Source organism: Diadema setosum, chromosome 20 (genome assembly GCF_964275005.1).
Source record: "Diadema setosum chromosome 20, eeDiaSeto1, whole genome shotgun sequence".
Lineage (NCBI taxonomy): Eukaryota > Metazoa > Echinodermata > Echinoidea > Diadematoida > Diadematidae > Diadema > Diadema setosum.
In genome coordinates, this window is record NC_092704.1 from 14,591,912 (window position 1) to 14,616,443 (window position 24,532).

The 24,532-nt window shown below is 40.2% G+C and overlaps 1 protein-coding gene across 1 annotated transcript in view; it reads right to left on the minus strand.

Moving 5' to 3' along the window:
* LOC140243451 (uncharacterized) overlaps positions 1–24,532 on the minus strand; it is a 29,882-nt gene continuing 5,350 nt past the window's right edge. The window contains exons 3-10 of the mRNA XM_072323127.1: positions 22,509–22,689; positions 19,526–19,622; positions 17,021–17,229; positions 15,635–15,757; positions 12,210–13,291; positions 9,672–10,904; positions 7,338–9,300; positions 1–375 (exon numbers count right to left, since the gene is read on the minus strand). Coding sequence (XP_072179228.1) covers positions 7,356–9,300; positions 9,672–10,904; positions 12,210–13,291; positions 15,635–15,757; positions 17,021–17,229; positions 19,526–19,622; positions 22,509–22,689 — 4,870 coding nt within the window. The 3' untranslated portion in view covers positions 1–375; positions 7,338–7,355. The remainder of the gene's footprint in view (positions 376–7,337; positions 9,301–9,671; positions 10,905–12,209; positions 13,292–15,634; positions 15,758–17,020; positions 17,230–19,525; positions 19,623–22,508; positions 22,690–24,532) is intronic.

A 24,532-nucleotide genomic window follows, 5' to 3' on the forward strand; every position in this document is an offset into this window, starting at 1 on the left:
TCATATGGGGGGGGGGGGGATCTGACGGCACACATTGTGTCCTTTGTGCATACATATTATTCTTAAAGAGCCGTGAAAGTGTCTGAAATGTTTGAAGACAATCTGAATCAGGTCTGGTCCCTATACCCAAGAACTGTGACTGTACACTGGCTGTATCTGACACGTCTGCATGGAAATTCAGGTACTGGATGACTGACCAGAAATGATCTTGGCGTAAACTGAAGACGGTGTGACTGGTTAAGTGGAAAGCAGTCATCTGATGACAGCTCAAGCACATGCGTCTTCTTCAGATGGCAGACTTAACTTTCATTGGTGGATGTACTTCTTTCTTGTTCAGTCAGAGGAGCAAGCTCCTGGCTACAGCATTTGTTGTCTCTGTTTTGATTGGAAAGGATTTTATTAAATTCATTTCATCATGAAATGGGGATCTGTGTGATAGAGAGTCAAGATTTCCTCATCTTCTTAATGTTAAAAAGAAAACACTAATACTGGACTCTTTGGCCAGAAAGAGACTGTTTAGCTCATCCTGGTAATCTTTGAACTCATGCAGTGACCCTTCATCCTTGTCAATTTAGGCAACTAATTTTCACCTTCTTGAAAGAAATTAGTACAACTCTATATCCTAGCTGAAAGCTTGCAGAGAAAATGAGATTTCATAAAAAAAAAAAAAAAAACATTTAAAATGTTGAAATGGGCAACATGTATGCCTCTGCTATATATCAACACTCTCCCCATAGGTCTGCACTACATTGTGACATTGTGAGACAGTTTCTCTACTTCAAAAGAAAACTGCCAGTCCTGAAGACTTTGTTATACAGGGAGTTGCCTGTTTACATTCCTTGAACCAAGTCTCATTTAAATGGCACATTGTTTCGAAGAGAAATTAAGGTGGAATTTTGGCAAGTTTTGTGATTTAACTTGCTGTAAACCAGCTATAATGCAAGTCACATTTGGTGAAATTTTGACCATGCATTTTCAAAAAGAGGAAAATGTAAAATTTGACAACCACCCCAAAGGAAGGGGGGGGGGGCACCCAAAATCTGCCATGAATAAACTTAAAACTGCAATTATCAATGCATTTACTACAAGTATAGTCAAACCTGCCTTAGCGGCCACCTGTCTATAGCGGTCACCTGTATAGAGCGGCCACTGGAAAATCCCCCTGACAGAAAAGCCCTGTTAAAGACCCTGTGTATAGCGGCCACCTGTCTAAGGGGGCCAGCGGCCATAAATTTTGTTTCCCGCGGTAGATTTTAACCTGTCTATAGCGGCCACAGACCCGATGGAGCCGTAGCCGAGCCAGTAATTCAGCGAGGTTTTTCTGCTTTGTATAGCCCTGCCAGTCACTCCTGGGCAACGTTCAGTGATAGCCACTGTTGCATTTATCACTCATTAAGTCATAATACTGCACTAGTTTGAAGCTTTCTTTATGACTGTATACACTTGCTACTGTGCAATAATTTCATAAACACCAGCATTGTTCAGTGCATGAAACACACGTGTGCATACATACACACATACACGTAAGTACAAACAGATATATACGATAAAACATGTTCATGCAGGCAATGCACACAAAGTTGGATAACCTGTCTATAGAGGCCACCTGTCTATAACGGCCACTTTTTTCGTCTCCCTTGGGTGGCCGCTATATGTTGTGGAGAGGAAGATTGTTTTCTTGAACAGTCGCAGCGGACGACTATAATTAACTCCTCCGAAACCCACAAAACGTTTTGAATTTTCAATCGTCATCAAGGCAGTCCGAATCGGGCGTCCTCATTTGCACCAAAATTTCACCTTCTCATATCTCCACTATACATTGACCAAAATCGCTCAATCTTTCAGTATCAATGCAAAATGATGATTTCTATCCACATACGAAAAATCACGAGAAACGATCTAAGTATTTTTTAAGTTATTCAACATTTCATGTCTTGCTGTCTCAGAAAACTACCCTCCAATTATTTCCAGACACATCTCATCGCTGAATCCATGAACCGGCACAATCCCCGAAAATTGCGAAAACAATCAAATTTGAGTTTAATTCATTTTTATATCTATAAGCAAAAGTCTTTCATTTACATGAGTTTCAGAATGTATTTTTGCTTAATTAATGAAATATTTCATGTCACTACAGCGACATTAACCCCCAAAGTCCGAAAAACATTTTCACAAACCAGCACACAGGCGTGTGACACTTCGTGAAGTTGTAATTTCGAGGGAAAGGAAATCCACGAACCGGCACAATTGCGCGCGTGCACGCACTGACACACAACGAACAGGTCTAGCCACGTAGACGCATCGCTGAGCTACTTCAGCTAGTCCACTGGCCTACATGCTGAGTATCAACCAAGCGCTTCCGTGCTCACGTTATTGCCCCACCCATCTCTTTCTACGTACCCTTCGTAAGTTACGGTCTCCAAAAACCCAAAACCGTTTATTGATGAAACAATCCAGAAATAATAGTCTAGGTGTAGCTGATTTGTACAGTAAGTTAACGAGGCAATTTGTATAGGCTAATGTAGGGGTTTGCGTATCTTGTCTATTTTTTTGGAGCATTTTACCTCACTTGACTCCTACTGTCACACCACTGATGTATCTTAATGACTCATCCTGTAAATTGATGCTTCAAGCAGTTCATGTCATAAACAAATAAACAAATTTTGTCATAGTGTGGGTATGTTTATCTACTGACTGCATGTAGCTTAATTGCTAAGTTTTCATTGTTTCTATTTATTTGAATAATTATAGTCGTGTTACTACTGTTACTAAGGTGTTTATTTCTTAAAATATTTTGTGATCTTGCTCTTTTCTTCTTCTTCATCTTCTTTTTCTTTTTTTCTTCTTCTTCTTCCTCTTCTTCTTCCTTGCATAAATATTAGGAATGGATTAATTGGACTTGGTTCAGATCTATGACAAACATTAACATCCACATTAACAATTTAACTCTTAACATGCCAAGAAAACTTAGGTCCATATGGACTTTATGTGTAATATGAGGTGCAAATTTGCGACTTGGAAATATTAAGAGTTAATTGTTTCACATCCACCATTTTAATTTTATGCTTTCATTTGTATTAGCTTATTTTCCACGATACAGTAAAATTGATTTAATTCAAAATGTTTATGTGTAATCTATTCAATTTGATGATAGCTTCAACAACTAAATGAATATCAACTACATTTCTTTCTTTATGGTACACTGGAAAGGACTGAGCAACCCTTTAGCAGACGACTCAAACTTGGGCCACGAGTATGCAACAGATGATCATATTCGGGAATGTGACAGCTTCTTGTGCAAGGAAGAGATCTGGGCTGCCTGTCACCGATGCAGCTGCCTGCTTTGTTTTACACACTTTGAACAGAGTAAAGAATGCACAAGTCATAATATGGCATTTTGTTCCAATAACATTGACATTAGTTTATTTGATATGGATGTATGCTCTTCATCTACCTCTAATACAACAGGTAAAATCACAACAAATCATGTCCAAACCCAGCAGAAATGCAACAGACCTATAAAGCAGCACATGATTGATTCACATTTGCAGCTTTCATTACAGTGTAGTAGCGAAATCATTGCAGATGACTCTGGCCGGAGCAGTGTAGCAGATCAGATACAGGCAAGTGATGAGGTAGGGTGTATCCCAAATGCAACTCGCAACCTCAGTGGTGAAGATGTACCGGAGGCAAGAAAAGTAGAACTTATCCCAGATACCCCTGACCACAGCAACGTTCCAGATCTACCACAGGCAAGAGAAGTGGTAGAGCTGATATCAAAAGCCCCAGATGCCCCTGACCACAGCAACGTTCCAGATCAACCACAGGCAAGAGGAGTAGAACTTATCCTAGATGCCCCTGACAAGAGCAATGTTGCAGATCTACCACAGGTGAGAGAAGTTGAACTTATCTCAGATATCCCTGACCACAGCAACGTTGCAGATCTACCACATGCAAGAGAAGTAGAACTTGTCCCAGATGCCCCTGACCACAGCAATGTTCCAGATCTACCACATGCAAGAGAAGTAGAACTTGTCCCACATGCCCCTGACCACAGCAACGTTGCAGATCTACCACAGGCAAGAGAAGTGGTAGAGCTGATATTAGAGGCCCCAGATGCCCCTGACCACAACAACATTGCAGATCTACCACAGGCAAGAGAAGTAGAACTTATCCCAGATGCCCCTGACCACAGCAACGTTCCAGATCTACCACAGGCAAGAGAAGTGGTAGAGCTGGTATCAGAGGCCCCAGATGCCCCTGACCACAACAACATTCCACATCTACCACAAGCAAGAGAAGTAGAACTTATCCCAGATGCCCCTGACCACAGCAACGTTCCAGATCTACCACAGGCAAGAGAAGTAGAACTTATCCCAGATGCCCCTGACCAGAGCAACGTTCCAGATCTACCACAGGCAAGAGAAGTAGAACTTATCCCACATGCCCCTGACCAGAGCAACGTTCCAGATCTACCACAGGCAAGAGAAGTGGTAGAGCTGATATTAGAGGCCCCAGATGCCCCTGACCACAACAACATTCCACATCTACCACAGGCAAGAGAAGTAGAACTTATCCCAGATGCCCCTGACCACAGCAACGTTCCAGATCTACCACAGGCAAGAGAAGTGGTAGAGCTGGTATCAGAGGCCCCAGATGCCCCTGACCACAACAACATTCCACATCTACCACAAGCAAGAGAAGTAGAACTTATCCCAGATGCCCCTGACCACAGCAACGTTCCAGATCTACCACAGGCAAGAGAAGTGGTAGAGCTGGTATCAGAGGCCCCAGATGCCCCTGACCACAACAACATTCCACATCTACCACAAGCAAGAGAAGTAGAACTTATCCCAGATGCCCCTGACCACAGCAACATTCCAGATCTACCACAGGTAAGAGAAGTGGTAGAGCTGGTATCAGAGGCCCCAGATGCCCCTGACCACAACAACATTCCACATCTACCACAAGCAAGAGAAGTAGAACTTATCCCAGATGCCCCTAACCACAGCAACATTCCAGATCTACCACAGGCAAGATGAGTTGAACTTCTCCCAGAGGCCCCTGACCACAGCAACATTCCAGATCTACCACAGGCGAGAAAAGCAGAACTTATCCCAGATGCCCCTGACCACAGCAACATTGCAGATCTACCACAGGCAAGAGAAGAACTTATCCCAGATGACCCTGACCACAGCAACGTTCAAGATCTACCACAGGCAAGAGAAGTGGTAGAGCTGATATTAGAGGCCCCAGATGCCCCTGACCACAGCAACGTTCCAGATTTACCACAGGCAAGATGAGTTGAACTTATCCCAGATGCCCCTGACCACAGCAACATCCAGATCTACCACAGGCGAGAAAAGCAGAACTTATCCCAGATGCCTCTGACCACAGCAACGTTCCAGACCTACCACAGGCAAATGAACTTGAACTTATCCCAGATGCCCCTGACCACAGCAACGTTCCAGATCTACCACATGCAAGAGAAGTAGAACTTGTCCCACATGCCCCTGATCACAGCGTTATATGTTAATAACGTTAAGATTTCTTTCCTGACGGGAAATACAGTTACAGTGTACTTTAAATTATGATTGAATGAACTACTGTCCGTCCTCGAGTTGATATGAAATCTCATTTTAATAGCTTATTTAACAGCAATTTTGCTCATATATTTATCGTTATGGAATACCATAGTAATGAAGTTTGAATTTGGCTGAAAATGAAATGTGGAAATCCATTTAATATAATGTACAACTTATACTTGGAAAAAATACAATTATAGTAATGTACGTATACATTCAAACCATCATTTTTACTTCAATTTTGTTTGCAGTTCGGCATGAATTAAATGTTGAATATAATCTGATAAAAAATAAATGTCATTTGTTAAAAAAAGGAATGTGTACTTCCTTTAATGAATGATTGAATAAAATACAGGACTTGAGAGAGCATTTGAAATGTCACTATGTTATTTGTCGAAAAAGACAAGAGTAAAGGGTGATGATGATGACGACGATTAAAAGACAGGGAGTGATGGGTGTGTGAATCCTAATTTGATATTAATGTATGTCTGTATACCCATTAAAAATGAGTCGTGAATTTGTTCATTTTCCTAAACAAGCCAGTGCATGAAGAACACAAAATATAAAAAGGCTGCCTTTCTGGTTTAATGAATAGTCAATACTGAAAATATGTAATGAAAAGTACAATAAAGAAGTAAAGATCTAAACATGAAGCTCCATGATCTAAATATGAACTAATCTAAAATACTTTTATCCATGAATATTATATTTACAATGCCAAGAGCAGAGTGCTAGGCTTACTAGAAGAGCTAATTATTAATTACACTTTTCTTAGTAAAATAACCTTAGCCAGAAATAAATTTGAAAGCCGTTTCGTGAATTTATTTTGCGGAGAATCCTGAACGTTATGTGATGCACAAGCGTCGTGTGCCATTTCGTGAATTTTTTCAAGTCTGGAGTTTTCACAAAACGACACACAACTTCATAGCCTTACTGTGTGTATATTTTACATCACTGGGAGTATTTTTAAGTATAGCAGGAAAGAGCAGATTCTAATCTATACTAATAGTTTGAAAAGACAGAAATCTTTAAATGCGATTTATTTGAAATGTATTTCGTGTACCAGCAGTGCACATGCTGGACTGCGAATTCAGCGACGATCTGGGAGCACCCTAAATATTCATGAAACTTAACATACATATTCATAAGACATGTGCGGACGTTAGCAGAGTGCTGTTTGCTTTGCCGAAGATATATTTTTTAAGTTACAAGCGAAAATAAATGAGGGGTCTTGTCAGAAATTTCAAATTGTGCGGGAGCAGCAAACGAGAATAATGACATCATATTCTACGAAAAACTAATTTGCACTTGCACAATGAATGGACTTTCCTAGCGGTTTTCGTGCGAAACATGTTCATTCAAGAGGAAAACGAGGCTACGTCAAAATGAAAACAGCGAGTTAATTGCACCCGTCCACTGCGACTGTGAATTCCTAAATTTGATGGGTGGGGTTCAGGGTCCCTTTGGGAGGTCCCCCCCCCCCCCCCCACCCTCCTGGGGAAAAAAAAAATGAAATTGTATTCCAGAAGGGATGCTACCTGCAAAGTTTGGTGAAAATTGGTCATGGCATTTTTGTGAATATGAACATGTAAGCATTTTATGTATGACGGAGGACGCAAGATGGACACTGAGTGATCCCTGTAGCTTTGGCAGAAGGGAACTAAAACCCAGCAATTAAAATTTGCTAGTTTTTTTTTAAGACAATGTATTTACGTAGATCACTGACACATTTAATCATAGTGCCATACTCACACATAGCTGTGCACGCAGTCACTTCACTTTTCGCCTCTGCCTTTTCTTTGGGGTTGATTCTGTGTGTCCCTCTTTTCTCTTCTTCCCAGCTTTCCTTGGTCTTCCTGTAGAACTACTTGGATTCAAGACCCACATGTCGATGCCATGATGGCGCCAGATGTGGTTTTTAAGGCTCACCTTGTGTGTAAAGGCCTTGTCGCACATTGAACACTTGAACGGTTTCTCCTTTGTGTGCTGTCGCATGTGGCCTTGCAAGTTATTCTTCTGGCTGAATCCACGCCCACACACTGTGCAGGAATAGCTCTTCACCAAGCTGTGAGACTCCATGTGCCTCCGCAGCTTCGAGGACGAAGAAAAGCTCCGGTCACACAACTTGCAGGGGAAGGACGTCCCTACCTGACTATGCATGCATCGGATGTGTTTGGTGATAGATGTATAGGACTTTCCACAGTACTCACAGACATAACGTTCTTTCACTTTTTTAGAACTACAATATGCAACGTGATCTTTGAGCAGATCCTCATTTTCATATAAGCGATAGCAATACTTACAATGCATTACTTTACTATGCGTGTTCAAGTGCCTGCCCATCTGAGTGAAAATGACATATGTCTTGCAAACATCACACTCCATTAAAATATCACTCCAGCCTTCCATCCAGTAAATGATGTCAATATCCTGATCAGGAGAAAAACCTATGGGCTCATCCATTAATACAGTCTCTGTACAAGCATTTGCGATGTTTCTGCTCTCATTGCTACTTGCTAAAGTCTCCTGTTCATCAATAATCCCAAGGTCCGTAGTTGCCACATTTTTGTTCTCATTGTCAGTTTCTACTCCATTCTGTTCATCATGTATCCCACCATCTATACTTTGCTCTGCATTTTCCTCCTGGTCCACCAGAGTCCTATCTGGAGAATCTTCCCTGCTCTCACTGTCGCCAGCTTCCAACTCTCCTATGTTCAACAACCCTGCTTCACATGTTGTACCAAACTGCTCATCAGTCAATGCACTTAACAAAGTTTTCTCTCCCCCAAGCATGCTGGTTAATACATCACTGATATCTTCTTCTGCAGACTCATTTGAGACAGGGATGTTTGCGGCATCTGTCCCGTCAGCACTGATGGTTCCTTTATCACAACTTCCTTCCTTCTCGAATCTTGAGGAATTCTCCTCTGCTGGGCTAGTAGCTATGGCCGGAATGATTCCTGTGATAGTTTTCTCTGAGAAAGAAAGGGCTGTCTGATCTTCCATGACGTTGTTCAAGGCCATCATTGTATCACGCGACAATGATTCTTCCACAGTCATCCCCTCGCAAGAGATGGACCTTTTTTCTCTCTCTCCTTCGAGGACACACAGCTCTCCAGGATTCTCTAAGGCTGTTGCCTCAAATGAGCATTTCTTGCTCAGTGAAGATTCATAGTCACCATGGTAGCCATTCTGGAGTCCTCCATCATCTTTCCCCTGACCATCGTCTCCTTGGACAGTCCCTGGAGTCTCCTCGTCTGCAGGATGGATGTTCTCAGGTTTCCCCTCCCCAGAAAGATGACTACAGTCTCCTTCTCCGTCATCCTTTCTCTTCACCATCACCCCTTCCTGCTCAGTTCTCCTATTTGATACCCTTGTTTGCACTCCTGTGCTCCCGTCATGCACTCTGGATGGCTGCAGGCATTCACTCAAATTTCCTAACTTCTCAAGGCCTTGAAGTTTCCTCAGCTTTGTCTCCTCCTTGCGCCTTATCGTCTGGAGCTCTTTTTGGCGCTTCTGCACGGCCTGCAACGTTTTTTCTTCTAGTATCTCCAGCAGCCCACTCCTGAACGCTTCCCCCTGCACGTCATGATTGCTGTCCATGTGTTTGTCAAATCCATGTATGGATGAGAACAACTCTCTGCAAATTGTACACCTGTAACGCCTTGCTAGATTCACATACCTGTTCAGAATGCCTTTCCGTGCTGTATGTCCACTGCAAACAGAAATTACAAACAGATAAGGACAAAATGAGGGATGTACAGAAATGTTGGATACAATTCATTTACAGGATAGGTAAACAAAATGAAATTGTAATTGGGGGTGGGGACACAAATTTGTGATCTAGTACATTTCATGCCTAAGAATAAAAATACATGAAAATGAATATTTCTTTCATAAATTCATAAACCACATTCATTTTTATAGAATAAGATAGGAAGGTTCTGTAATCTCATTATGGGGGGAGTTGTGTTGAATTTTCTCAACAGCATGTTGCCTTACTGACTTACCAAAATGTCTAAAAGCAATAAATCATGTTCAAGTGCACAAGCATATATTTGCGAGAAATAAACATGACATCTTTACCTGGCTGCTGTCTTCTTTTTGGATGCCTTTGTTTTAGCTTTCTTTTTGCCATATGTGTATGTATGCTCGAGTCTCATGTGCAGAAGGACATCTTTGTAGGACTCTCCACATAACTCACAGACACTACTTTCCTTCTCTTGACAACTTTGCAGGTGGGCCTTGAACAGACTCTCGCTCACATGCCAGAAATTACAATTCATACAATGCATCACTTCTCTGTGTGTACTCAAGTGTCTGTATATCCTGTACAGATAAATGTGTGCCTTGCAAATCTCACACTCCAAAAAGATGTCACTCCAACCTCCCATCCAGCAAACAATGTCTACGTCCTGGTCCAGAGAAAAACTCTTGAGCTCATCCTTTGATTTGGACTCTGCATTTGCCACATTTTTACTTCCATTGCCTGTTTCTGAACTCTTCCGCTCGTCATGCATTCCGACGTCCGTACTTTGCTTTGCATCATCCTCCTGATCCACCAGAGTCCTATCTGGAGATTCTTCCCTCCTCTCACTGTCATCAGGTCCCACTTTTCCCTCTATGTCCACCGACCCTGCTTCACAATGATCTTTCGTCAACTCATCTGATAAATCTTCCTTTCCCCCTAGCATGCTGGCTAAAGCATTAACGATATCATCTCCTGTCATTTCTGTCAAGTTGTGTGAGACAGGGATGCTTCCAGCATCTTTCTCCTCAACACCGATGGTTCCTTCAACACCGATGGTTCCTTCAACATTACTCCCTTGTTTCTCATTTCTTGAGGGACTCTCTTCTGTTGGCTTGACTCCTGCGGTTCGCTTTTCTACAGAGACTTCTGCAGGATGGATGTTCTCAGGCTGACCATCCCCAGAGAGATGACTATGGTCTCCTTCCCCTTCATCATTTGTCTTTCCTACCATCCCTTCCTGCTCAGTTCTCCTTTTTGATGCCCTTGTCTGCATTCTTGTTCTCCTTTGAAATTGTATAGACGGTGGACGTCTCCTCCCCACTGCTTCCGGGTTGAGCCCTCTCTTCTGGAGCTCTTCCTTGTACCTCTCCAGGACCTCTGGTGTCTTCTTCTCCTCCAGCAGCTGCAGCAGCTCACTCCTGAACACCTCCCCCTGCACATCATGATTGCTGTCCATGTGTTTATCAAAGTCAAGTATGGAGAGGAATGACTCCACACAAATTGAACATCTGTAACGCTTTGCCAGAATCATATACTTTTCCACGTGGTACCTCCTTGGATTGTACTCCCTGCACAAAGAAATTACAAAAGAAATCAGAAATGGAAAAAAAAAAACTTTCAAAAAAGAAAAAGTTCACATCTTTCAAGCTAAGCCATATACATTGCACACATACACACAATGTGCAGAAAGAAATAATGTCAGGAAAAAACATAATGCGTCCGGCACCCTTCGGGCAGAGGCATAAAAAAAATGTTATATTCCCCATGACATAGGTAGAATAAAAACACAAGGCAATTCCCTAAATGTCTCTCACCCACAAATGTACCACAACACATAAAAATCTAACTTTGACTGTTATAAAGTGGAATCAAGGCAGAGTGTTAGTATAAAAAGAGTTTTGTAAAACAAGAATTATTTGCAAAGAAAATGGCCAAAAAAAGACATGGAATAGTATATTTCAATAATAGTGAAAGTGTCATATCATTCACAAAAAAGGGTGTACATACATTTGATTGTGAGAAAGAACATGATCGGAGAAAGAAGAAAAACACAGTCAAGCTTTAATGGACCCATGAAAGTCTATTGGCCCCTGTGTGCGATCTTTTACTTGTGGTGATCTTTAACTCCCCAAGAGACATCTACCACAAAGTATGGTCGCAAACAGTCTTACCAAGCAAAAGTTATAAGCGCTGTAAAAACTTAGCATTGGCCCCTAAAACTTTGTTGACCGAATACTGTGACCTTTGACCTTTTGGTGACCTTCAACTCATCAAGGGACACCTACCACCTAAGTTTGGTTAGAAATGGACATACCAATCAAAAGTTATGAGCCATAATCAAAATGCGCCACAAAAATTTAACTTTGGCCCCTTGTAGTTCATTGACCCATGCCTATGACCTTTAAAATTACAGTGACCTTCCTGTTTAGTTACATGTGTAACTTTGCATAAACACTCTTCACTTCAAGTTTGATTGACATTGAAGCACTAAGTACAAAGTAATTGAAGTTTTTGTAGTGTTATGGGCCGACGAACAGACACCACAGGCAATCCCTTAAGTCTCACCTCACCTCCGATGGGCTCAACAAAAATCACAGCCAAACTAAAGACGACATCCATGAACATTTGACAATGCTTCCGAACCCCTGCACATTTTTGGCCATCTTTGCAGACTAAAATTTGAATGTTGAACTTTGCCATTTTTGTTTTTGTGTGTGTTTTTTTTTTTACATTCACATCCTTTGCAAATTGTATGTGTGCACCATGTAATCAGCCCACAATGTTCAACTGCACACGTTAATCATCTAACTTGTCATAGAACAGTGATATAAGGAATATATTGCAACCTCGAGGCTGTCTTCTCTTTAACTTACTTCTCCTCTTCCACATCATTGGATGGCAGGTAATCAGGATCATTGGAGTCATATCCCTCTTCTGATTCTGGCTCTGATGACTCCAACCACTCCTCCTCCTCTTCCTCTTCCTCTTCCTCCTCCTCTTTCTCCTCCTCCTCCTCCTCCTCTTGCTTCTCCTCTATCTCAATTTCATTACATCCTGAATCCTCCTCATCTGCTCCATCCTTGCCCTTGGTAACCCCACCTGTCTCAGACCCTGGATCACTTTTTTTGACCACCTGAGTAGTGCGCTTGCATACTCTCTTTCCTCTCTTGCACTGTTTTGTTGTTTGACCTTGCTGGTCTGTGGGGATATCTGCTAATTCACTTCGTGGCGTCAGTGGCGATTTTCTTTTGCTGCCCTTTGTCCTTCCTTCTTTAATCATGTCTGATGTAATGCAGTAATCATGGTCCGAAGAAGGTAGTGCATAAACCTCCTTGAGATGCTTAGACGATTTTCCATCGTTTCTCTTTCCTATCATGATGGTCTTTCGAGGGGTGCTAGACAGCTGACCTGCAGTGACCAACTTGTCTTGGTCCACAGAAGGTGAGACATTAACCTCTTTAAGATGCTTAGACGATTTCCCATCATTTCTCCTTCCTATCACGATGGTCTTTCGATGAGTACTAGACAGGTGACCTGCAGTAGAGCTAGCTGTGATTTGTGAGGAAGGCACAGTTTCACTTACTGGTTCTACATCATCGCTGAGTGGGTTGTAGTCAAAACATGCAGTAGTGTTGCTTATTTCTCTTTCTGGCAAACATGCAGGTTTAAATTTCAATACTATGACATCAGCTGCTGGGTAGTCATGTGGTAGACCTGACTTGGATACATTCTCAGATATTCCCGTAGAGGCTGCCACTGTGCCCGTATCATCTTCTGCTATTGTACAGGGATCAGTGCTTGGTTGGATGTATTCCCCAATGGACAGGAAATTATTAATCTTTGGAGATAGGTCATTAGGTATTACACCTGGAGCTACACCGAGGCACATCAAAGTTTGAGCTGGCATGATGTTGTATGATGGCGTCAATACAGACACTCCAGGCCTGATATTCTGCTGCAGATGAAAACACACATTGTCAGTGAACATGGTATGGAAATGGCATCATGCAACCACTTTCTTGGTGTGGCGATCTCACATTTAATATATACCTACAATGTGTGAATACTTGGAAACACAAAACACTGACTGTCATCATATCATCCACATCACTAGTGGAAAACCAGAATGGGCAAATCAGAAAATAAAGACAAGAAATGTGACTGAGGTAACTGGCATGCCTCCTTCAAAATTAGGCTCCATGACGATATAGTTCCTTCAACCATTTCCTAGATGTGCAATCTTGGCACTTTTACTTAACCAATGACCTCAGGGTCCAAAACTTTCTTTAGAGAATTTTTATGGGGTAATACAATATGTATATATCAAATTTCAAGAAAATACCTCCAGGCATTGCATTTATAAGGGAAATAGTAAAACTTTGAGCATTTGACCTTGACCTTTGACAATGAGCATGCGCACCCAAACGTTCAAAGGAAAAACTTAACCCACTCATTCATATACATGCCGAGTTTCATTACGACACCTCAAACGGTTTTGGAATTACACTGTCCATAAAATTAATTATGGATGGATGGACGGACGGACGGACGGACGGACGGACGGAAGGAAAACCTGAAAACATTATGCCTCTGGTGACACTTGGTGGCAGAGGCCTAAAAATCATCACTTGCAAAAGGATACTTGGTCCACTCTAACTTGACTATGATGCTTCTTGTTCAATCAAATGCCAGAGGAATGAAAACTTTGATGAAGAAAAAGCACTTCATGCAACGTATCTTATTTGGGAGTCTGATTTAGCCTTTGCTGGCTGAAGTTACAGTCTACTGTGATAGTTGGGATATGTCCCATCTATGTTTGTTTTGAGTGAGATTTGGTATGGAAAATATTTGAAAACACTTATCAAAATGTCATCCAATTGACGTCGGGATAACATAGAATCCAGAAAATTGATGGTTGGATAATTAAGGTCCTACTGTATTCATGCATCTAGTTCAAAAATCTAACATAAACAAGGAAAACTAGAAATGTCGCTATAAAGACGACTGGTATGCCTCCGCCATAATGCATGATTCTCCTAAAAGGTGCATAGTACAATGTCATTCCAATGTGTGATGACAGTTTCACATAACTGGCAAAATATTGAAATGACAGGCTTGTAAGAAATGTCTTGAATTTTCACTTTCCTTGAACTAGGTTTGCTATAATTGTCCAAGAGTGAAGGTACATGTATTTGGGAAATTGAGGATTTTTACTTGACTTTAGGACGACCCTTTTATAAGTTTATGCATTGAGTAATCTTCAAGGTATGAAGGAAGTGTAATTACAGTATAAAATAGATTCTTTTTTTTTTTGCATTTTAGCCTGGCTTTTGACCCCGAACCTCTGACCTTCTGGCATGAAATTTCCCAGATAATCTCCATTAGGTAATAAATGTATATATTAAGTTTTAACTAGATATATCGCTACGGCGACTGATATGCCTCCGCCATAATGCATGGTTCTCCTAATAGGTCTATAGTACAATGTCTTGACAATGTGTGATGACAGTTTCACACAACTGGCAAAATATTAAAATGACAGGTTTGCCACAAATGTGCTGAATGTTCACTTTCTTAGAACTAGGTTCAACTGGATGAATGATTAAAATGTCAGAGTGCAGGTATTTGGGGGAACTGATGATTTTTACTTGACTTTTGACCCTTTTATAAGTTTATGCATTGAGTAATTTTCAAGGTATTGAGAAAAAGTATAATTTCAGTATCAAATGGGATAATAGCATTATCTAAACCTGGCCTTTGACCTTTGACATCACAGTTCCAAACAGAATCACTGTTAGGTTGAACATGCATAAATATGTAAGTTTCATAATGATACCTTGAGTTACTTTTGAGATATGGAGGAAAAAGTGCAATTCAACACTTTCACTTGACCTTTGACCTTTTGACCATTGACCTCTTGCCAATTTCATTAAAAGACTATTCAACTAATGTGCCCCATCGTACATCATCCTCCGACAAAAATTGGTGAAATTTGCTTGATCCAGTCTTGAGTTATCGTGTATACGAATACAATTTTATTTGATCTTGACCTCTGGCCTTTGGCAGATTTCACCCAAAATTTTATCAAGTACTTGCCTCACCATACTTGCTACTTGGACCAAGTTTGGTTTTATTCCAGTCAATATTACTCAAGTCATCACGTAAACGAATGCGGACGGACGGACAACCCAAAAACATAATTCCTCCAGCACCACTTCGTGGCGGATACATAAAAAAAAAACATTGATGAAATGAGAAGCTCTTTGGAGGGAGAGAAGAAATCTTGAAAGCATCTCACATCATGATATCCCAGAGAGCCAGTCAAGATGATCTGCTGGGTAGGAGGCTGGACCTGGGTGGGTGGTTGTCCAGCCAACTGGGCTGGCCGGGGTACTCTGGTGGCGACGTCTATATTTGCTCCCTGCAAAGGCAATCAATCAATCAACATCTTTGACAATTTCTGCACTGGCAACTTTGAACAATGTGTACAAAGCTAAAGGGTTTCTGTGCAAATCTGCACCCAAAGCAAGCAAAAGGGTTACAATTGAATGTAGCATACTGTATAAACAACATATCATAAGAGAGTTTTTTTTTTTTTTTTTTTTTTTTTTAAGAATCCGCAAGTAGATGATTTTTTGCAAAATTAATGTGCAAAAATATTGCCTCCTGCAACACACATAATATGCCCTGCATATCATCTACAATCTGACTTTTCTCTCAAAGAGGGATGGCATGTTTTTCACAATCCACTAAGGTGGTTCTTGATTGTGAATCTAAACACTCACAAAATTGTCTACAAAGTCCCAGCCTGCGAGATACTATGCACGTGAAATGCATGGCGCACGCATCACTGACAGCAAACACTGAATTTGGGGTGGTCCTACTACCTCATACCATAGACAGGGCTCGACACTAACGGTGGCCCGGTGGCCCGGGGCCACCAAAAACACACGTCGGGCCACCAAAAAAGGTCGGATGTATGCTTTTGGGCCACCAAAAATAAAAGTTAGTGTGGAGCCCTGCCATAGAGGTATCTTGGAGTCACACAGAAAGGTTGGAAAGCATCATTCAGAATTACCCTGGGTGCTTGAGGTCAGTCTGTTATGTGAATTTTTATACCTCACTAATAGAGTGAATGCAAATTTCTATATGAATATATATGAATTTGTTCTCTATATTGGACACTTTAAAATGGAAACTAAATTTACATCTAGCATGCAATTATAAGTACCTAATTTCCAGTTAGCAAAAGTAATTCCAAAATGTCTCCCTACACTACCATTTCTGTACCCTTCAGTACTGGATCCTTTTTGGGTGCTACTCATATCTATTAATGTTTTTCTTAATAACTACAGAGTTAGTTCTTATCACTTACAGAGACTCCAACTCTCCCCTTTTCGATGGGAGATCTCCTGCCGAAAGCCCATTTTTGCAAAATCTCCTGTTCTCCCGTTTGAGATTTGATTTCTCTCGCCCTGTGTCTGTGTCTCCCGATGGAAAGGATTTCTTACTTATTGCTATCGTATGTTGAAAAAATAAGCCTTAGATAGCACCAGAGAACATCTGGAACCCTAGGTACTTCGCGTTTCGCACACATCAACTTGGAGTCTCCCGTTTGCTGGGGGTTTTGGGTGGGAGAATCTCTAGATTAGAAGGTGCTTGGGGTTGGAGTCTCTGCACTTACCGCCTGCTGCTGCTGGGGATGCAGAGGCTGAGCAGACATCATGCCAGCAGACTGTGGGATCTGCAGAGGCAGGCCCTGCTGGTCGAAGCTGACAGGTATGGGTATCCCTGGGGTGCTACCCTTCTGGGCAGGGTTGCTCTCCGGCGGAGCCACAGAGCCCAGCTGCTGGGGAAACTGGTTCATGCCTTGAAACTGTATGTACTGACCGACTGAGGGCATTTGAATGAGGGAAATGAGATGATATAAATGATTTTTGTCCCCACAAGCATTCAGCAACTATCCAAAGTTAATGCAGTTGTTCAAAAAATGTGTAGCAAGTTTACACAAATATACTCTTTGGATAAGGCCTCATGGTTAAGGAATGAGACTAACTTGCTATATCGAGCACTGCGAGAAATGGGTGAACGCGAGACTGAGTGGTGCAGCAACAAGGCATTTTCAAATTTTCAAACCTGGGCTCTTTTTTTTTTTTCCTTCCACCTCGCGACTTATGCAAGCAGGAATTATTCATGTATTCACGAGTCAAATCGCAGCTGGTACGCTAATGATGACTTCTTGACAATGGCAATGCAGGCAGCTACCGTAGGCAGTCGCTGACTGGATATGGATGAGCAAGCCCTGACATGCAACGTCATTTTGAGCAATGCAGTTGCTGATTGGTTGCTACCTACCTTCTTGGTGGCAGAATCGGCAAGAAACAATGTTTACGATAAGAAATTCATGTCAGGCTTTGAAAAGGCCTCCTGGCTGCGCTAACCAGCCTCACGTTCACTCGTTCCCTCACAGTTGGTCTCTTTATCAGCTACACGGTCTTGTAAAGAAGCTAACACAAGTGCAGCAATGAGCCTCAATTCAGTGAATCACAATACGGATTGCAGTTAATGAGGTAAACTCTATGCACTCCCAATAACTCCTATACCCTTGTGCCGATCAGAAAATTAGGCACTCCAATGTGTATGCCACTTGGTAAAGGACACACAGTTTACATAAAAATTAAAACAACCGGGTTTACATTTCTTAGATACGAATACCCTACTTTCTAGATTTTGTGGAAGAAAAAATGTGAAAAAAAAAGACATACAAAGCAGCCTTACCATCGATTTCGTTAGTGTATATTACAGAATGTACAAAGTCAACCCCTAAAATTAGGCCTCTTCTTCTCCACACATACATTTGTGACTAGGACAATGTGGGTTTAAAGTTTGCACGTCCTTTTTGCAATGCACCAAATTAGACTACTCTCATAAGATAGAATGAAATAAAGGTACACAATTCAGACCTTTCCTCAGAATAATAAAACCTGAAACTTCTTTATGATGGAGGGGGAAACAATACTACTGATTTCGAACGCCCAGATTTTTTTTTGGATTAAAAAACAAAACAAAACAAAACAAAAACCCTGCTATTCTCGGTACATAAAGGGAGCGTACTTAGCAAAGACGCTTAACTAGTAAGACAGGAAAGTGCGCGCTAATCCTGTACAAAACAAATGGACAGCGCGCGGTCCTCAAGCGTATTACGCACATCACCTGAGACCATTCAGTTAACTTCAAAGACAGCGCGTCTCAGGTGATGTGCGTCTTTGCCTGAGACGCGCTGTCTTTCAAGATGTTGTTGTTTACCAAGCGTCTTTGATTGTGAGATCATGTTGTTGCCAAATTTTTACCTCCACAAAATAATCCTTATTACTTTAAAATCTCGTTCTTCAAAATAATCCCCTTAATCGAAAAAAGGTACGACTATAATTTTAAAATCTTTTTAAGATAATAAAAATGCCACTACCTTTGGAAATGAAGGTTTCTAGGTATACTGAGTTTGTACTTAGCTCTCTTTTGTATTGTCATGTAGGGTAGCCATTTTGTGTCCATTGTTATCGCGCGCCTTCATATCTTGTTATCTCTACTATCTCTGGTACAGTTGAACCTCTCGTATCCGCACAAGTCGGGACCAGGGCTCATCCGGAAAAGGAATTTGGCCGGATACGGGAGACTCGATGCTTTATACATGTACATAATATACATACACATGTACAGTAGCCCATTGTAGTACCACATGTAGTAATGTGTATACTGCAAACTTTTCATTGTTACACTCAGTAACAGACCCAAAAATAGAGGTTCGCGTTTGCAAGAATGAAATCATTTTCTTTTATAAATTTTTGGTATTATTTACCTAAATAAACCTATATAACTATTAAGAAATGTATCAAGTATATGTAATTCATGTGTGTTTGTGTAGGAGTTCTCAAAGAGTTGGGAATCCCCCTTTCCTCCGCTAATTATTTAAAAAAAATCACGGCGAGATTGCGTCCGTATAATAGAGAGATCCGGATAAAGGGAGGTCGGATAAGAGAGGTTCAACTGTACTTAAGTTTTGAGTGACATGGGTTTATTTTTTTATATTTCTTTATAAAAAAACACCTGTGTATTACTATAAGATTTCATGGACATTTTAGCCATGTAAAATGTCACTCCTATTTCTCATACGTGCAGATATTCGACATACCCTGAGGCTGTGCTTGATGCTTCTCTGACTCCTTCAAGAACTCTTGCGCCGTGGCCAGGGTAGTAGTGGGTGTGCTGGGCAACGACGATGTGGTTGCCTGGGCAACAAAAAAGATTTGTGTTTTCTAAATGGAGTCATTGCATTGATTTGCAAAAATAAATTTCATTTCTGCGTAAAGCACAAACTATTTCATTAGTCACCACCATTCCAAAAAAAAAAAAAATATATATATATATATACAAACTATATAATAAAAGGGAGATATGGTGGTACGCACAATCAGGGTGTGCAATTATACTTCTCTCACTTAAAACTGTTTTCAAGAAGAATCTGATGAAAACTTACAATTACGTCTCCCATTTGGACCCCTCCCAGAGCAGAAGGCTCAAGTGAGCCAAGAACTGAGGCATTTAAGTGCTCCCTTGTTTTTATAAAAAAAAAAATCTGATAGGTATTGTTGCTCGGAAAGATACAGGTACTACAGGACAAGTCCAAGATAAGGTCCCCTCAGAAGGCAAAATTTCATCTTTGCTCAATATTGACATTTTTGGTATCATTTTGAAGCTTATGAGTTGAAGTTTTGATTTCCATGGAGGAAAAAATGATATTATGCAAGTTTATGCAAATTTCAAGGGCTTCATTTGCATAAATGTGAAACACAGCGTTACGTATGGGACATTTATAAAAATTAATTCAAAGGAAAGCAAATGATATTTGATTAGTATGTGGACATAAGAAGTTCATCAAATAGTTTAACTTGGTATAAAAATTTAGGGATTATGCAAATGATTATGCAAATTAGCTCGTGTCCTATCATGAGATGTCCCATACGTAACAAATTGAGGTCATTTTTTTAGGTTTTTCCTGAAATTGCTGAGGATATTTTAATGCCCTTTTGGAAAGTTCTAATTTATTGTTTAGAGAAATTAAATACCATATAAAAAAGAAAAAACAGTAAAAGAAATACATTCTATTAGGCATTGAAATAATGTTACGTATGGGACAAATGTGTTATGTATGGGACATCCTCATACATATTGCATGTGAATACATGTAGCTAGCTGGGAAGGTCTCGCAGTACACAAATGGTCAATCATCCTGAAGAAAGCATCCCAACATTGTAGCTACTTTTTGAGTTTTAGACACTTGAAACAATGCATGTACTTGACTGAACAATTTTCAGAAAGGGGGAGGGGAAAATGATAAAATACACAATGAAAAATCAGCATTAAAGGGATGGTATAGTTTTTGTAGAAATGGGGATTCAGTTTTCAACATTTAATGAGATGATTGGAAACCAATTATATGAATTACTAAAGAGCATACAATCCTTAGACTAGAGGAATTCAAAGTTTATGTGACGGAGATCCAATTTGAAATGGTTGTGATATATACAAAAAATATATAAAGTAAAATGATTCCTTTTTATTGCAAGTGATACACAAATTGTCCTTATTCAGTTTCAATAGTAGCCACGACAAAATTCATGGGTATACATACTGAGGTGTGACTCGAATCAATGACCTGACTGCTAGACAGACATCATCTACTCGATCACTGGGGTTCCACGCAGCAGGTATTGCTTATTTATTGAAATTAATATTTCTTGTGTCAAGTCATTTTTTATTGAAACTAAATGGCAAACTGCCCTTCATCAATGGAAGTAAACACTTTAAACTATTCAGTTTTTCAGTAGTAACTATCCTGATAAAAATAGGGCATACACGTTGTACATACTCAGGTTGGTCATAAAATTTATAGTATATGATTAAATATGATTATGATGGTAAATATATGGGGAATATTGTTCCCTTGTCAATCTGGAACAGTATTTGAGTAATTTCAACTGATTCTACCTCAATGATTATGCAAAAATTTGTTTATGGGTATTTTGCAAAATTATTTTGCAAAATACCCATATAAACTTGGTTTTCCACACACTAAACGAATGGGGGACAAAGGGCATGCATACTCCTTGTTAGTTTCCTTGACAATCTGGATCAGTATTTGAGTAGTTTCAACTGATTTTACTACAATAATTATGCAAAATACCCATAAACATGGTTCTTCACACACTAAATGAATGGGGGACAAACTGTCCCATACGTAACACGTCATGTCTGTCTTTAATTAGAACCTGTAATTAGAGCTTTTTGCCTCATGACATGAAACTTACCTCTAATAATCTTGAGTGTTGTGACTTTCATCACAGTGACTTTCATCACAGCGAGTTACAAGTTGTAGAATGAAATACTTTCAGAGTTTTGAGGTTGAAAATAATGTTCAAAAAAACAAGTTTTCTGGTCCATACATAACGGCACATATTTTCTCTTCTAGAATATAATTGTCAAGGTCATTTTTCTCAATTTTTTACGTGTTTATACTTCTCCTAGATATCAATCACCATGATGAAGTTCAATATGATCAAAGGCCATTAACACTATTTTTCAGGTCATAAAAGTCTCTGAATGTCCCATACGTAACGCGCGCATTATCTTGGACTTGCCCTACAACTATACATTTTTTAAATGCATATGGCTGTGAAGCTCTTCACAAGAGATGAGATATAGTTCTGTAAGCTAAACTGTAATTGAAGTAGCTAGGTCAAGTGCTCTTCGTGGTGCTGAATCCAATTAGAAATTTGGGGAACCTTCTCCTTTAAGCAGATCTAGCTGTTCTTATTGGTCATGTACATTGTAATTCAACATTCTACTGTCTCCTATATGAAAATATCAAGCAACCTCAGCAAAAAGATTATGGTACAGATACACATTAATGCCTGTGGAAGTTAATTGTAGATTGATAAACTGACGTTGAGGGGTTTCTGAAAAGGTAGAAACCTGTTCTAGAAAGTCTTTCCTGTACTCTTCTACTTCTTGTTTGTTGACAGAATCTCTTTAAATATGTAACTGGCAAAGTCAGCAGGGATTACAACCTGAATCAGTGCAGGTGACTCCCATGTTTGGTTGACCTGTGTTGCTACCTGGTGAAGGAGATCCCGTTGGAAAGGCAACCGTGCTTCCTGAACAGTTGGGATGGCATTTTCCTTCAATCGCGGCGGTACTGTTCGAAAGCCCCGGCGGTACATCTCAATCTGTGTTTGCTCGTAATCCTCTGCTTTAAAGTGACCACTGCAGACAAAAACCTTCTTGCCATCTTTAAGCCTGCGAGAAGAGAGAGCAAATAATATCTCAGCTGACACTTGTCATATTGATACAAACTGTAGATCAACCTTGCAACCTTCAAGGTGTTTTAATGATAACATGCAGTACTAAATTCAGGTGCTTGCCTTTATCATTGCACCTACATAAGAATGGGAAGGATCGCAAATCAAAGCTCAGCTTACTGTACCAACTAAAGACTTAAATTATGAGGTCATCTAAGCCAGATTCTCACTTACAACTATCTACAGATTTGTACTGCTTGTCATTAGGTGAATGGATAGCATGGTAGTAAACTGTAACAGCATGGAAAGAAGCCATCATCCAAACCAACAGTACTGTTCAATATTTTGATTCAAGCTACATATCAGCTGTTATCAAATGCCAAACATAGTTATAGATGCACTAAGCTGTGAGACAGGTGATTTTGTACAAGACAATATGTGACCCGCTACAACAAAAGGATCCTAAAGTGTCTGATGGGTGAGCCGAGAAAATCAAGTTTGAAGTCAGATCACCAAAATCTGTCAAAACGTTCGGGTTCTGTTTTTACATAATTTTGTAGTCTAATTTATCTTCTATCATCTGCTGAAATTTTGAAGCTAAATGATCAAAGGAAAGGCCTGAAAATAGCATTTTTCTGGGCCATGCTTGGCTTGCCCGTCAGCGACTTTAGGATCCTTTTGTTGTAGCGGGTCACATATTAATGAATGGGCTAAAATATACACATTTGGATAATATGTTTGAAGTCAAGTATGTTTGTGCTCAGCAAGCCTGCAGTTGTCAGTCTACATGTACCTTGGTCCACCTGAGGAGTACTATGTGACGCAAATTTATAAATGTTGACTCATTTTATTCATGATTCATGATGCTCTGTTCATCCCTACGATCATTGTTTAGACGAAGTTTGTTTGTTTCTTTGTTTTTTTTAGTGTTTTTTTTTTTGGTGTGTATGTGTGTTTTCCATAGGATTTGAAGAAAAATAGCAGAAAACTAGATATATCGCTACGGCGACTGATATGCCTCCGCCGGAATGCATGGTTCTCCTAATAGGTCTAGTACAATGTCTTGACAATGTGTGATGACAGTTTCACACAATTGGCAAAATATTAAAATGACAGGTTTGCCACAACTGTGCTGAATGTTCACTTTCCTAGAACTAGGTTCAATTGGATGAATGATTAAAATGTCAGCATGCAGGTATTCGGGGAACTGATGATTTTTACTTGACTTTTGACCCTTTTATAAGTTTATGCATTGAGTAATTTTCACGGTATTGAGAAAAAGTATAATTTCAGTATCAAATGGGAAAATAGCATTATCTAAACCTGGCCTTTGACCTTTGACCTCACAGTTTCATAGAGAATCACTGTTAGGTTGAACATGCATAAATATGTAAGTTTCATGATGATACCTTGAGTTACTTTTGAGATATGGAGAAAAAAGTGCAATTCAAAACACTTTCACTTGACCTTTGACCTTTTGGCAAGAAACTTCCCACAGAATATATATCGGGTAATACATGCATACATCAAGTTAAAAAAAAAAAACCTTCAGGCATTGCATAAATATAAGGAAAGTAGTGATATTTTGAGGAGTTGACCTTGACCTTTGACCCCCCTGACCTTTGAACCATGACCCCCAACTTCCCTAAATAATCACTGCCCATTGGAACAAGCATATATACTATTACTAAGTTCCATGAAGATACCTTGAACCATTTGCGAGATATGGAGAAAAACATGAATTTTCAACCTTTTTTTCACAAAATAACCTGTGACCTTTGACCTTTGACCCTGTGACCCTAAAATCCAAACAAAGTATTATCCCCCAGGATATACCCTCA